Source organism: Nanorana parkeri, unplaced genomic scaffold (genome assembly GCF_000935625.1).
Source record: "Nanorana parkeri isolate BGI_ZX_2015 unplaced genomic scaffold, ASM93562v1 scaffold903, whole genome shotgun sequence".
Classification (NCBI taxonomy): Eukaryota; Metazoa; Chordata; class Amphibia; order Anura; family Dicroglossidae; genus Nanorana; species Nanorana parkeri.
Window position 1 is genome coordinate 498,824 of NW_017307171.1, and position 14,468 is coordinate 513,291.

Consider the following 14,468-nt stretch of genomic DNA (forward strand, 5'->3'; position numbering starts at 1 on the left):
AATTTTCCTTGAGTTCCATTTTTGAAAGGGGGCTGTGTGCCCCTCATTAGCCAGAGAGAAATGAGAGGAGCTTGAATCTAAGCACAGAGATGGAACTGTGCCTTTAAAGTGGAATTAAGGGTTAAAAAAAACTGCCAATTGGTAGACTTCCTATGACAGAAGAGAATGTGCAAGTCTCTCCTATCATAAAAGCTTCTTTCTACCATTCAGCAGTTCCTTATTTCTGTACACAGAGAAGCTCAATGCCCAGACCTTGCATGCCGAGATGAAGTAACTCCCATGCACATCCACGGGAGTTATGTCATCGGGGCCTGGCCAATCGAATGGCTGAGCACTTGAAACCCGGCAAAAAAAGCGGGGAGAAGATGGAAGCACCAATGAGGGAGAGCACAGTGCTGGATGGGATCAGTTTGGTAGGCAAGTCTGCAATGATGTGAATACTAGCCGATTACGTCCAGAAGCACCTGGGGGCCCGTATTTTAATAATAAGCTATATTCCACAAGTTCTTAGTAGATATCAGGCAAATTTTAGCCTATGCCAAAAAAAAACATCATCCTCAAATATCCCTTTAGATGTGCGTATGTGTTATTTTATAAAGCTAAGCCACAAGAGTTAAAGAATAATTATGAACAGTCTAATCAAGTCAACATAATAACTACTGTACATTTGAAGGGATGGTAGAACCTGCATATTACATGTTAAACTGTGTAAAAGAAGTAAACATGGGCTGCCAGGAGTAGCAGCCCATGTCAGTGCCGGAATTATTCATTTACCGCTGTTAGATCCGTTTTGTATAGGGGTTAGCGCCTCTGCCTTGCAGCACTGGGGATCCCTGGTTCGAATCCTGGCCAGTTCACGATCTGCAAGGAGTTTGCATGGTCTCCCTGTGCTTGCGTGGAAGGTTAATTGGCTCCTGTCTAAATTGGCCCTATATGTATGCATGTGAGATAGGGACCTTAGATTGCAAGTTCCTTTAGGGCAGGGACTGATGTGAATGTGCTCTATGTGAAGTGCTGCATAAATTGGTCGGCGCTATATAAATGCCAATAATAAATATGATCTTTAAGATTCAGCAGAATAATGGTGGGACTGGCACTTCCTCCACTGTGCTCCGTTTACATTTATGTCAGTAGAGTTATATGTCTGCACATTTTACACCTTTCAAGCATGCATAAAGAGAGGTTATGTAGCAGCAGGAGGAGGAAGGGTGAGGGGGAATACTGTACAGAGCACCACTTGAGTGGCAGAGCTGGGTGTTCAGGGGCTGCTGACATCCTGCCCATTAGCAGTCTCAGGCCTTTTGGATGTCTACACAAGGGAAACTTCTACAGGTAAACAACATGCATAATACAGGTGAAACTCGAATAATTAGAATATCGTGCAAAGTTCATTTATTTCACTAATGCAACTTAAAAGGTGAAACCAATATATGAGATAGACTCATTACATGCAAAGCAAGATAGTTCAAGCCGTGATTTGTCATAATTGTGATGATTATAGCTTACAGCTCATGAAAACCCCAAGAACCCCAAATCCACAACCTCAAAAAAGTTGATTATTACATGCAATCAATAAAACAAGGATTGTACATAGAACAATATCGGACCTCTGAAATGTAAAAGCATGCATATGTACTCAGTACTTGGTTTGGGCCCCTTTTGCAGCACTTACTGCAATTACTTTTGCATGATATTCTAATTATTCGAGTTTCACCTGTATATGTTGAATGTCCATATAATCTTATGGAAATATTGTTGTCAAAATGAATGGTCTGGTGACAGGGTCTTTTTAATTTAGGTGTTGCTTTGTAAATGTAAAATGTGGATGACCTCAGTTCATCACAAAGAGGTAAACTCTTCTTAATTTGGTACTTGTTTACATTTATGTCTAAAAGTCTAAAAAAAATTCCCAATTGCGATAGAGGAGTGTTAATGTCAGTTTTTTGCCATCTGTGTCTCAATAAGGAGAGATTTCCCTTTACTTCCTCTACTAAAGATGCAACAGGAAGTAATAGCATCTATTTCTAATGTGAGGGAAATCCTCTCTTACTCTTAGACAGTTGTCACAGAAACAAGTGTCCCCATTAAAAGATTTCCCCTCTATTCCTATTCTGAATTTTCTCTCCCTTTTATTCCCGGTGACATTGGTGACCAGGACAAATAAAGAGTGTGAATATTCTGTATGGGAACACAGACAGCAATAAAAACCTGGCATTGGTTCTAACCACTCTATGGTTTGCCTTTATAAGTATTATTGACTGTGTTTAGGCAATACCAATTTATTCCACACTAAACAATACACAGGATTATTTCTATCTCCCTACCACAGTAGATAATTAAAAATATGTAACAGTGTTAAGAAAATAATCGTAATACCTGAATTTAACAAAGATCAGAATGATGTTCACAATGCCAAGAACTGCACCCATGAGCGATGGGGTGGTGTACATGTTCAGCTGGAGGTCAATAGCAGCGAAGGTTACCCCCTTTTCTCCAATCAGAGTGAAGGCAGCCTGGAATGCTGGCAAAGAGAATGTATACTAAGTTTATTTGGCGAAAATGAAAGGCCTGTCCACAATCCCATGTTATTTCCAATAACCTACCTACCAGGGCCCAAGATAAATCCTAGAGCTTGGAAAGCACTTATGTTTGCCATTGCACTTGTCCTTTCAGAAATGGAAGTTGCACCAGCAACATACGATCTAACAACAGCAACATTGCCTAGAATTTAAACAAAATTAAAATGATAGTAATTTGATGGCTTTAAAAAATGGAAGTGAATAATAACAAATGAAACTCAAAACAAAATTCAGTTCCCTGAATGTATTTATAGCAACACACCTGATCCGAAGCCAACCAGAGAACGGGCAGCAAGCATGTAATACTTGTTGTGGCTGGTAGGAACATGTACATAGGCATAAAGACAGCTGGCTGCCACCAGTATGGAGATGGAGACAACTAGAGGTTCTCGTCTTGGCCTATGATTAGACCATAAACCAAACAGGGGTGAGGCAATCATCTGACCCAAACTGTAGGAAGCTATCACCCAGCCCAGGAAACTTGTTTCAGCACTTGAATCAATCTGAGAAAAATGAGAAACAGTAAATATGGATTAAGAATTGTAATCTTTTTATTCAGCAAGAAAAGCAAATCGTTTATACCAATTGTAAATAATCTAATTAAACTGCATACCACTCCACAATACACACATAAACTAGAAATGACTATTCTAAGACTCCATTCACATGGACGAGCACAGTTGCACAGCATGCATGCTCACGTGAATGAGACCTAATAATACTAATAGCAATTTACAGCACTGATCACTTTTTCAAAGTGTATGTCAGAATGTCCTACAGACTTGCAGGCTTATATTCATACAGAGTGATATGTAATGGAATGTAGAGCATGCAAGGCAACCGTCAGCCATGGATAAATGATAGCTGGAGGTGTGATTGGTAACTACGGGTAATAGAGAAATATAGCAGGAGATGTGATTGGTAACTATGGGTAATACAGAAATATAGCAGGAGATGTGATTGGTAACTATGGGTAATACAGAAATATAGCAGGAGATGTGATTGGTAACTATGGGTAATACAGAAATATAGCAGGAGATGTGATTGGTAACTATGGGTAATACAGAAATGTTTCCTGCTTTCATCTTCCATCTTTCAGCATTTCTAAATCAGCGCAATGGAAAACTGCAGACAAGGTTAAAACAAAATAGCAATATTTGCAGGGTGAAGCCTGAGAATTCCATAAAACGATATGTCCTACTAAGCCAAGCCTAAAGCAGTTCAGTACTGACACAAAGAATATTACATGGATGCTGTAAAAGGTCAAACCATTGGGTGTTTGTTCTTATCTTCAGTTTACTCCTCTGTCCACAGAACCCCCACAAATTGTGTAAAAGTTGGGAGTGGGACGTGCTTCATGAGCGTCTCATTCCCAGAGGTACAGGGTTTTATTTAGGGCTCCAACAAGTAAGCCTGGCAGCATAGAAGTGGTCAAGATAAGAAGGTTTGCATTACAGCTCTGGGTTATCAATTCAGATGCTGGAGAATAGAGCCCCGAGACTGAAAAGTGTGCCACACAGCATGGAAAACTGAGATTTGAACACACTTTCTCTTGTAAGGGATGCCATTGTGTTTTTTTTTACAAGTCACAATACAATTTATCAATAAGATTGATTTAATGAAAGCATTATAGCTTGCACAAATCAAATGCACTAAATGTATATACAATCAATTTTATCAAATAGGGACAATCTGCCAAGGCAGAAAATCTGAATAAATTGTGACAAAATAATCTTTTTCTTTGTTTTGACGAATAATCATTTTCAAACAAAAGATCATTTAAAACAACCAAATCTACAATCTGTTGTTTATTGTTTTTAGTGATGAGCTTGGGCTTCATGCGAACAAGGGATGCACCGATACTAGTATCGGTATCGTGCCGATACCGAGTATTTTGGTGAGTACTCGCCCAAATGCTCCGATACCTAGCACGAGTACTTCTGTATCAGGAAGCCAGGCAGCGCATCATTACACGCTGCCCGGTTTCCTGATTGGCCAGGAAAACGGCTCCATGCTCTCTCGTCAGCGTGCAATGACGCACTGCCGGGCTTCCGATTGGTCAGGAAGCTAGCAAATCCGGAAGCCGGGCACCGTGTAATGGCGCAGCGCCCGGCATTCTGATTGGCTGGGAAGCCGGCCTCATGCTCCCTCGTCATCTCATGAATCATAATATTAAGAAAGTGACCTTAAAGCATTAGTTTGTATTGCTTTAGAAAAAATGTGACCTGTCCCTTTAAGAAAAAGTATCGGTAATTGGTATCTGTGAGTACTTGATCAAAAGTATTGGTACTCGGTCTTAAAAAAGTGGTATCGGTGCATCCCTAATGCTAACCCAGTTTGCCCAAGTCCACTCAAAACTGTGACGGACACACCCTCCTCACCGGTCCAATTAGTTGCAGAGAGGCGCATTCCCCACCATGCAGCTATACGTCACAAATGGGCATTTCCTGCTGCAACTGCCACCAGTGATTCAGTGAGGAGGGGAAGGGGACTGTCACAGTTTTGAACAGACTTGGGCAAACTCAGGTGAACTGGGTTCACACCATGCCCAGGGTCATCTCTCTTAGTTATGTGTATGGTCAGACAAAGTATAACTTACTCATAACCATAGGCCGAACATTGACCTTTTGGCAAAATGCAGAAAGTGCCGTCTTTTGGCCAGGGGTCTCTCCTCCTGCACCGCTCAGCCTCCTGTGACAGATCAGGAGAGCGATGTGTGGGCGGTGACAGCTGTGAGCGCTGTCACAGAAGGCTGAGCTCTCCTCCCCGCACCGCTCGTTCGGCCTCCTGTGACAGCGAGTCAGGATGGAGAAGAGGGTACAAGCAGTCGATCAGTGATCGCTGAGTGTTTGTAAATAATCGAGGACACAGTATGTAAACTGTGTCCTCGATTATGAATGAATGGGAAGTGATCTACATCACCTCCTGTTTATTCATGATTGTGGCTATAGTAAACGTACTATCTCTAAAAAGTTATGAATGAGCAGGAACACTGAGTACAGGGGCTTCCTGTTCATTTATAACACGGGCTGCAGAAAAAGAGATAGAGGACTCTGTGTTCTCAATCTCTTTCTATTTTAAAAGGAAAATACCAGGAGTCTGTTTAGACCCCTAATATTTCCCCAAAGCCCACAACAGTAAAGTAAAAAAAATAAAAATAATTTTAAAAAAGGTTAGAAAATTTAAAAAAATTTGGTTCTGGTCTGACTTGTTTTTTTTGGTTTCGTTTCGGATTTGAAAATTTCATTTCGGGGCACCGCTACTCATAACCCTTAACTCTTACAAAGCTTTAGAATTTCCAGAATGTCTTCTTTAATAAATATTTTAACAGAATAAATTATAAACCAATGATGAAAAGTGATAAACATAGTTAACCTTTTGAAGATATGGCCAAATTGAAGTCACCACAATCGAGAACCCTTAAAAAAAAAAAAAAAGCACATTTTATGGACTTCATTGAAAGTGATTACAAGGTAAACTACGGTATATTTAAAGTTATATATTAGTTTATATCCATAACAGGAAAACGCATTGGGACCTTTACGCAGAATCAATGTCTCATGATTTTAATGTACAGCAATTGCAATCTACACACATATGGGGGATACCAGTAACTAACTGTAATTAGTAATTGACTATAGTACCAAACAAGCAGTTGTCCTTTAAAAAGCGAAATATAGTGTATTATTATTATTGTACTATTACCATGAATAGATTTTTGAGCTGACATTTTCTTTTTTAATTGTGTTTATGTTCACAGACACTGTTCTTGCCTATTCAAGGTAAAGATACAGTTGGGCTCATTTACTAAATGAGTTCAGAATTTCCTCACAATATATTGTGTGAATATTCACTTCAATTATCCAATCATGTGACTAGCAAATTCCTGGTTACTTTCAATACCCAATCATGTGAATATGAAATAAATAAACAAGAATTTACTTTCACAGGATTGGAAAATTTCAGGTAACATTCACTGAATTTATTGTGTGAATGTTGTGTAAATCAGCCGCAGTGTCTTTCCAAAAGGGACTCTCTTGACCCATGGATACTAACCTTGCCCGTGTTCCCCCACAACTCCTTCCTCCACTGCAGCCTCCAATTGTGTTGGATGCCAAGGGGAGTAGTGATGTCACTCTCGGTCATGTGACTGCTAGGATCTAGCGACTAGGCTGCTAGACTACATCACTGTCACACAGGAGGTCACATGCTCCCCCCATATCTGGATACAATGGTTATTGTTGTACAAAGATAGGCAGGTGACACCTCAGTTTCCTGGGTCAGCTTTTCAGATTCATGCGTCACCTTTATGCACACAACCTTCTTACTAGAAAATCAGTCTGCATTACCACACTGTAGATCCAGTCCAGTGAGCAGGCAGATAACATAGCAAACTGTGAAGCTGAACTAGAAGAGTGGAATCATCTTCCCGACTATACAGTGGGGTACAGATGTGTAATCACATATATGTGGTTAACCAAATATCTAGTTATCTGTCTGGCGTTTCATATTAAAGGATTTAAAAATAAATCAAATATTACCAACTGTATATGAACATGCAATGGTCAGAAAATAAAAAACAAAAAGATTGGTTGCGGTCAACAACAAAGACATTGCTTTGCAGACTAAATGTTGGGGTTATTTTTGTTCAGTTCACAATCAAGGGCACATGGCAAAACACATGTATACAGCACTCTGAAATAATGATCAGAATTGTAGATCTAATATAAACAGGCATGCAAAACACAGTATGACATTACCGGACAGAAAGGCCTCATTCTATTATAAACAGGCATGCAAAACACAGCGACACATTACGTCTGGCTGCAGATTCCTGCAGCAGGAATCACAAGTGCGGCCATTCAGCCTGCGCAAAGCAATGACAAGCTGACAGGAGCAGCAGCTGTCCACCACGATCCATAAATATCTTAACAATCAGCAGTTACCTGTGGCTAGGGACAGATGACCGGCCCTGGACGCAGATCGATTGTGTCCAGGGCCAGTCATCTCTCCTTAGCCAAGGATAACCATTGAATGTGCAGATACTGATGGACTGAGTCTCCGGTCAGTCTGGCATTGCTTTGCATAGCGAGAGGCCACAGCTGTCGGGAACTACCTATGATTCCTGGCACAGAGAAACGGCTATTCTTGCCAAAGTCATTCCCAGTCAGCCATAAAATCGCCGTGCGAATGAGACCTTAAAATTCCTAGCTTCAACAAGTCTTACTGGGCTTGTTTATACTCACCTACACTGCTGAGAAACATGGTAAGGTACATAATCCTGATGGACCACCATCTGCTTTTGTGCTGATCTTGAGTTTCAATGACGACACTAAAACCAACACAAAGTCATTTTAATGGAAATATTACCCAATACAATAGAGGACAGATATTTTAGAAGAATGGTAAATAAGATAGTGATATAAATAAAATAATATAGTGATATAAATAAGATAATGGTAAATGAGCTATTTGCCAAGAGTAGAACTGTAACCGTTTTAGGTGCCCATCCACAACTTAACATGAGCATAGCCAGGTGATTCAGAGGCTTTTTGTGTGTTTGTACATGCAGTACAGGAGCAGAATTGTACACTTCTGGCCCATAGACTTTTAAAAGGCAGCGCCTGAAAACGGCATGTAAACAAAGTATTCTTTTTCAGCCATGAAAGTCTATAGGGACAAAAATGCATGAATCTGCCCAAAAGGAAGCCCAGGTTGTTTTTGACAGCTTCATGCAACAAGCAACACCACACTCGGGTTTGCCCATTGAGAATAATAGGATTCTTCACCCGAGCCAAATGCATACAGTATACGTTACCGTTTTACCTGGCAAACGGTCATTTAGACAGCCATTCTTGTGATAGTCAAATGGTCATAAGAGCCTTTTTTTTTTACTTCCTGGTTTAGCATCAAGGTTTCCTGGGTCAGCTTCCAGCTCACTGGACAATGATGAGGATACTAATGCAGGGTCCATTTACAAGGCTGGAGGCAGACAGGTGACATGAGAAGCTGAATTCCTGAACCACAAAAATGATTTGCCTAATTAGGAAGTACACGTGTCACAAGTCATTATGTATTTTTTTCAGATCTGTGCAGCAATCCAGTGTGAAACTTTGCCTCTGCGCAGGAGATTCCTGTAGACTAGGGGTGCCCTCATATATCGGACCCCGAAACATATTGGCCGAAAATGGCACTTTTGGCAAAATGCCGAAAGTGCAATTTTCTGACCGAATTAGCGGTACATCCGTTCCCTCTCCTCCCTGCTGGGCGCTGCTCTGTGTCCCAGCGGGATGAGAGAAACTGTCACAGGCGGCCGAGCGGTGCGGGGGAGGAGAGCGCTGTGAGCGGCCGGCATCTCTCCTCCCTGCACCGCTCAGCCTCCTGTCACAGATCGGGAGAGCGGTGGGGGGGCGGAGACAACCAGCGCTGTCACAGACAATCCAGGATGGAGAGCGGTGGTGTGGGCGGAGACAGCTTTCATTGCTGTCACAGCAGTCTGAGCTCTCCTCCCACACCGCTCGCTCAGCCTGCGGTGACAGCTGTCAGGAAGGAGAGGGAGTACAAACACTCAGTGATCGCTGAGTGTTTGTACATATTTGAGGAGATAGTATGGTTACTTCGGTGCACCTCTAATAAAGACCAGTCAGTGCTGCTCTCTCCATGTGCAGGGTGATGATCTTGTATCGCCCCCTCCTGCAGCTTTCTGCAAACAACTTTTAGTGGGTGGGGCCTACTGGATACCTCCCACAGCTCTGCTCTCAGCACAGGCTATGCACAACACAGTGGATTTATATCCTTTGTGGGCATTGAGAAATAAATTTACAGGAACGTTTTTGTCCTTTCAGCTTTAAGCCTATTGATAGAGTTCTACGAGATATATGCAGTAAGTTTCCTTTTGATAAACATTTACAACATTACCCTGGGTCTGATGCTGATGACTGCAGAAGTGGTGAGCGCTCGTCATCTTCACCCACTGAAGCCATGATGCCGCCGCCGGTCAGTAATCACACGTATATACAAGATGTACACAGAAGAGCGCAGAAGTCTTGAGCTCTAAGACAAAAAATAAAGTATAAGCACAGACATAGCTAAACTGATCGCTGCGTCATATTGGCCAGAATAGAGTATAGCTACGATGATCACTGACACATACTGCCATACGCTGTGAGCGGCCGGCATCTCTCCTCCCTGCACCGCTCAGCCTCCTGTCACAGATCGGGAGAGCGGTGGGGGGGCGGAGACAACCAGCGCTGTCACAGACAATCCAGGATGGAGAGCGGTGGTGTGGGCGGAGACAGCTTTCATTGCTGTCACAGCAGTCTGAGCTCTCCTCCCACACCGCTCGCTCAGCCTGCGGTGACAGCTGTCAGGAAGGAGAGGGAGTACAAACACTCAGTGATCGCTGAGTGTTTGTACATATTTGAGGAGATAGTATGGTTACTTCGGTGCACCTCTAATAAAGACCAGTCAGTGCTGCTCTCTCCATGTGCAGGGTGATGATCTTGTATCGCCCCCTCCTGCAGCTTTCTGCAAACAACTTTTAGTGGGTGGGGCCTACTGGATACCTCCCACAGCTCTGCTCTCAGCACAGGCTATGCACAACACAGTGGATTTATATCCTTTGTGGGCATTGAGAAATAAATTTACAGGAACGTTTTTGTCCTTTCAGCTTTAAGCCTATTGATAGAGTTCTACGAGATATATGCAGTAAGTTTCCTTTTGATAAACATTTACAACATTACCCTGGGTCTGATGCTGATGACTGCAGAAGTGGTGAGCGCTCGTCATCTTCACCCACTGAAGCCATGATGCCGCCGCCGGTCAGTAATCACACGTATATACAAGATGTACACAGAAGAGCGCAGAAGTCTTGAGCTCTAAGACAAAAAATAAAGTATAAGCACAGACATAGCTAAACTGATCGCTGCGTCATATTGGCCAGAATAGAGTATAGCTACGATGATCACTGACACATACTGCCATTGAAGACTAGAAACTCATTAATGACAGTTTTACTAAATTAGAAAATAGAAATTTTTCTTGCATATATAGTCTTCTTGTATCTTTAATAGGTTATAAATACTAAAATAATAAATACTAATTGAACACTAAAAAAACTTTATAGTTCTGGTGATCAGTTTCTGAAAACCAAGGACATTTCCATTAGTTACTAAATACATTGTAAACTACAACCTTCATTAAAATGACGCTGTCCATTGAATAAAAAAATCCGTTCGGCATTGGCAAAATGTACTTACCTTCCGCAGTTAGCCCGAGCTACATAACAGCTAGATTCCCTGAGCTTCAAGATGTGGGTCAAAGTGCTGTTTCACGTGACCCACTCCCATTCTTCCGAAGGCGCCATATTACTTGTGGGCAAATACAGTCACTCAAAAGCGACCGTGTTTTTAACCTTCACTGGTGCCTATGACTATACAAACCCAGAAGCCGTTATTATCTAAAGCTCCACCTTCGCACGGCGTATAAACCCAGTGCACGCGTCAGCCATTTTGTCGTAGCCTACGCCGCGCTTTTGATAGACAAATTGCTATTGTGTATTATTTATCTGATTATTATTTATTTGATTATTATTTATTTGATTATTTATCTGTATATATTATTGCCACTTAGTGCCAATATGTTTACAGATATGTGAATACATTTGTAGTACAATTGGCAGCGCCTGTCATATTCCATGCGCTCGGTTCTGCCCCCTACCCTCAGTTCACGGGACAGGAGCCCCATTCAAAGAATCTGCGCGATGTGACGCCATGGCCCCGCCCAGCGTCATCTTGCTCCAGGGCTGTATTCTATATAGCAGCAATCAATCGGAAGCGCCTCCTGGCGGCATAGCGGCTGATGTTCGCTCGGCCCACCCTTCAGGTTTCCCCGTGAGTAGAACGTGGGGTTCCCGGGTAAAGGGGTGGGAATGAGCTGTGTGCCTGAACTTAGTGGCTGTACATGGAGAGTTGGCAGTGACATGACCTCTTGTCGGATCGTCCTCACTCCCCTGTTTGGGATTTTGTCAGTAAACAAGACGTTTGTCTACGAAAAGCATTTTTATTGTGAACATGTGACCACAAAATAATTATTGCTGCAGAAAACTGCAAACTCTCAGCAGGATGTGTTTTGCCCCTCCATTGTCCTATGAGTCATGAGTGTGTTCCTCAATGGAGGCTTCCATTGGTAGACCGTTTATAGAGCATCAAGGTTTTGTTAAAAGGCGCAGTCCACCTTTTTGCCAAGATATAATGAAAGCATACACATCAATAAAATAGAAAGTGTGCATTTATTACATTTTTGCATTGGAGCCTGCAGAACATTGCAACTGATCAGTGAACCATGGGTGCAATGTTCAGGCTCCTGCGGACTCTAACCCCAGGTCTGCACCCAGGTACCGACCTACCATTATGGGGCTGGAGGAAGTAATCAGTGTCCTTGAAGTGCAGTCATGTCACCAAACGTGCACTCCATTGAGATCTGCAAGTCCCCCTGATCTGCTGGTATAGGGGATTTGTAATCTGTGAATGAATGACAGGGCCCTTTCTGGCAGTGCAGAAGACCTAGGTTTTTTCTCTGCTGCAATTAAGTGACACTTACAGGTCTTGTCCCTCCCCCAGCCTGTGATTGGACAGTGAAAAGAGAAGCAGCAGACTGAAGAGCTACCAAACTACTAGAACTTGTTGTAATGCCAGGATATGTCCAGGCAGGTGGTATGATGTGGCATTGATTCAGCAGTTGTATGAGATTCTTTACATGAAGTCATAGTGCATGCAGCATTTTTTGCAGATCGCACTGGATCGGAACACAGGCACTACGGTAATGTGCCACGCGTCGGGTGCCGGCGATCACAGCGGGGGTGAGGCTGAGGTGCCATTGAGTTCAATGCACCGCCACGCCCCCTTCCCGCCCCAAAATAAAGTGAGCTGGCCGGGTTGGGTTCCAGAGGCCGAACGCACTGGAAGGCACTCTTGATGGTAGGATAGGGCCCTAAGGGAGGTAAAATAATTTTTTTTCTTTCCCGAGGGTCTTTTATGAAAATGACAGGTCGGGATTACTGTGAGTCTCACCTACTAAACAGAATTTGTTTAAAAAAAACAAACCTCAAATAAAAATGTAACCAAAAACATTTGCCCCCGCATTCCGATGCTTCCAGAGGGCACAGGTGAAATCACTGCACCTCACCGCTGTCTCCTGGGCACACAGAATCCCCTGAGAATGCCCTCCAGTAGTGACCACCCCTTCCAAACTGCACAGTCAGGTTGTAGATCTCTCTGCAGACAACAATTCAGAAATACAGCCAAGTCAAAGACCTTGAATTCTCACAAGAAAGCCCTCCTGCAGCTCTTTGACTTGGCTGAACTGCAGTGTTGTCTGTAGAGAGACATAGAACCTGGTTGAGCTGTTTGGTAGGGGTGCCCAGTTCACAAAGACTGGCTGAATAGAATTACAAATCATTTGGCAGGTAAAACACTTCATACATTATATATGGATTGATCAATGCATTTTGCCTGGAGATCAGCTTTTGACATTTTGCCTTAAAGTACAACTGAAGCCAAACCTTTTGTTCTAGTTATGGATAGAATGGAGAGGGATTAGGACAGCTGTCAGGTTTATCTCGCTGTCTGTGTCCCCGGCAGGGAGAGTCACCGTCTTTGTCCTGGCAACCGTTATTAAAAGTGACATTGTAGGTTGTCACCAGAACAGGAATACATGAGGAATCTTCCGATGGAGACACTGGTTCTGGTGACGCTGCTGACTTCCCTCCCTAAGCCCTCGTTCACACCTGAACGTTTTGTAGCGCGTTCTACGCTCGATGAACGCTCTACAAAACGCTCAAACATCTAAATACCATTGTATTCAATGGGTCTGGTTCACACCTTGGCGTATTTCAGCCCGTCCCTAACGCGCTACAAAACGGCCCACGCCTGAAAAGGTACAGGTACTACTTTGGGCCGTTTTTGTTGCGCGTTTCCATTGGGATACAGCCAAGTAGCCCTAGGAAACACGCATTTGTCGCGAGATTTTTTTTACCGCGAATCGCGGTAAAACAAAACGCGCGACAGACGCGCATATGCAATACGCCTAGGTGTGAACCAGGGCTAATTCTATCCCAAAAAACGTTTTGGCTTCAGTTCTACTTTAAGGGTGGTAGATTAGATCAGCTGTTGTGGCTTCTACAAGCTCATATCCTGCCTGCATGATGGGAATGCAAAGCCTTCCCATTGAGCTTGACATTTCTTAGGACTATATATTTATAAAATATTGCACACACATTTACATCTGAGACATTACACGCAGCCCTGATAACAGGAGATTTAACAGCTCTGTAGTGCACAGGGAATGATCATGATAAGGCTGTATGGTGGGAGGAGATAGCAATGTGGGTGAAATGTGAAGGTCAGGATTGTTCTGGGTGTATATGGAAGTTTGTACGTGTAGTAATTGTGCACACTACTAGACAGTGTTTAGTATCATATGGAAATGATCTGATTGCACACAGCTAAACATAGAAAGCTTGGCAATTATCTGATGCATCGTCATTGATTGAAATATTGTAGTATTGTGTTCTAGAAGAGAGCTGTCATGTTTACTGTCACATTTCAGCATTCACTAAAACAAAGAACTCAACAAAGAGCTCAAGTCAGGCCAAAAGCAATGACGAGCTGAAATCCATTGTTCCCAATAGGCTCAGTTCACACGAAGCTGCTGTGAGAAAAATGGTACACGCTGCATTTAAAAACAACACAACACACTACAATGTGTCAGGAAAACTAAATCAAGTATTTTGGCTTCTGGTAATCGCAAAAAGTGTGGTGTGAGCATCCCCTGTAACTTCCGAATCCACTCCTGTATTTGTGTGAGTGTGAATATATATATATATATATA

The 14,468-nt window shown here is 42.7% G+C and overlaps 2 protein-coding genes across 5 annotated transcripts in view; one reads left to right on the top strand and one right to left on the bottom strand.

Annotated features, from left to right (window-relative positions):
• The window catches only part of MFSD8 (major facilitator superfamily domain containing 8), a 21,344-nt gene extending 10,899 nt beyond the window's left edge, over positions 1-10,445 (bottom strand). The window contains exons 1-6 of one of the 2 annotated variants that reach the window (XM_018565962.1): positions 10,322-10,445; positions 7,826-7,911; positions 5,955-5,998; positions 2,842-3,082; positions 2,608-2,721; positions 2,377-2,521 (exon numbers count right to left, since the gene is read on the bottom strand). In XM_018565962.1, coding sequence (XP_018421464.1) covers positions 2,377-2,521; positions 2,608-2,721; positions 2,842-3,082; positions 5,955-5,998; positions 7,826-7,911; positions 10,322-10,386 — 695 coding nt within the window. In that variant the 5' untranslated portion in view covers positions 10,387-10,445. Of the gene's footprint in view, positions 1-2,376; positions 2,522-2,607; positions 2,722-2,841; positions 3,083-5,954; positions 5,999-7,825; positions 7,912-9,497; positions 9,627-10,321 lie in introns of those variants that run through there. The other variant, XM_018565960.1, reaches the window with a different exon arrangement.
• Positions 10,446-11,389: 944 nt separating this feature from the next.
• Positions 11,390-14,468, top strand: part of ABHD18 (abhydrolase domain containing 18) — a 29,231-nt gene continuing 26,152 nt past the window's right edge. For 2 of the 3 annotated variants that reach the window (XM_018565955.1, XM_018565957.1), the window contains exon 1: positions 11,390-11,470. The gene's annotated coding sequence lies outside the window, so the exon portion shown is untranslated. Of the gene's footprint in view, positions 11,471-13,201; positions 13,211-14,468 lie in introns of all 3 variants that reach the window. The other variant, XM_018565956.1, reaches the window with a different exon arrangement.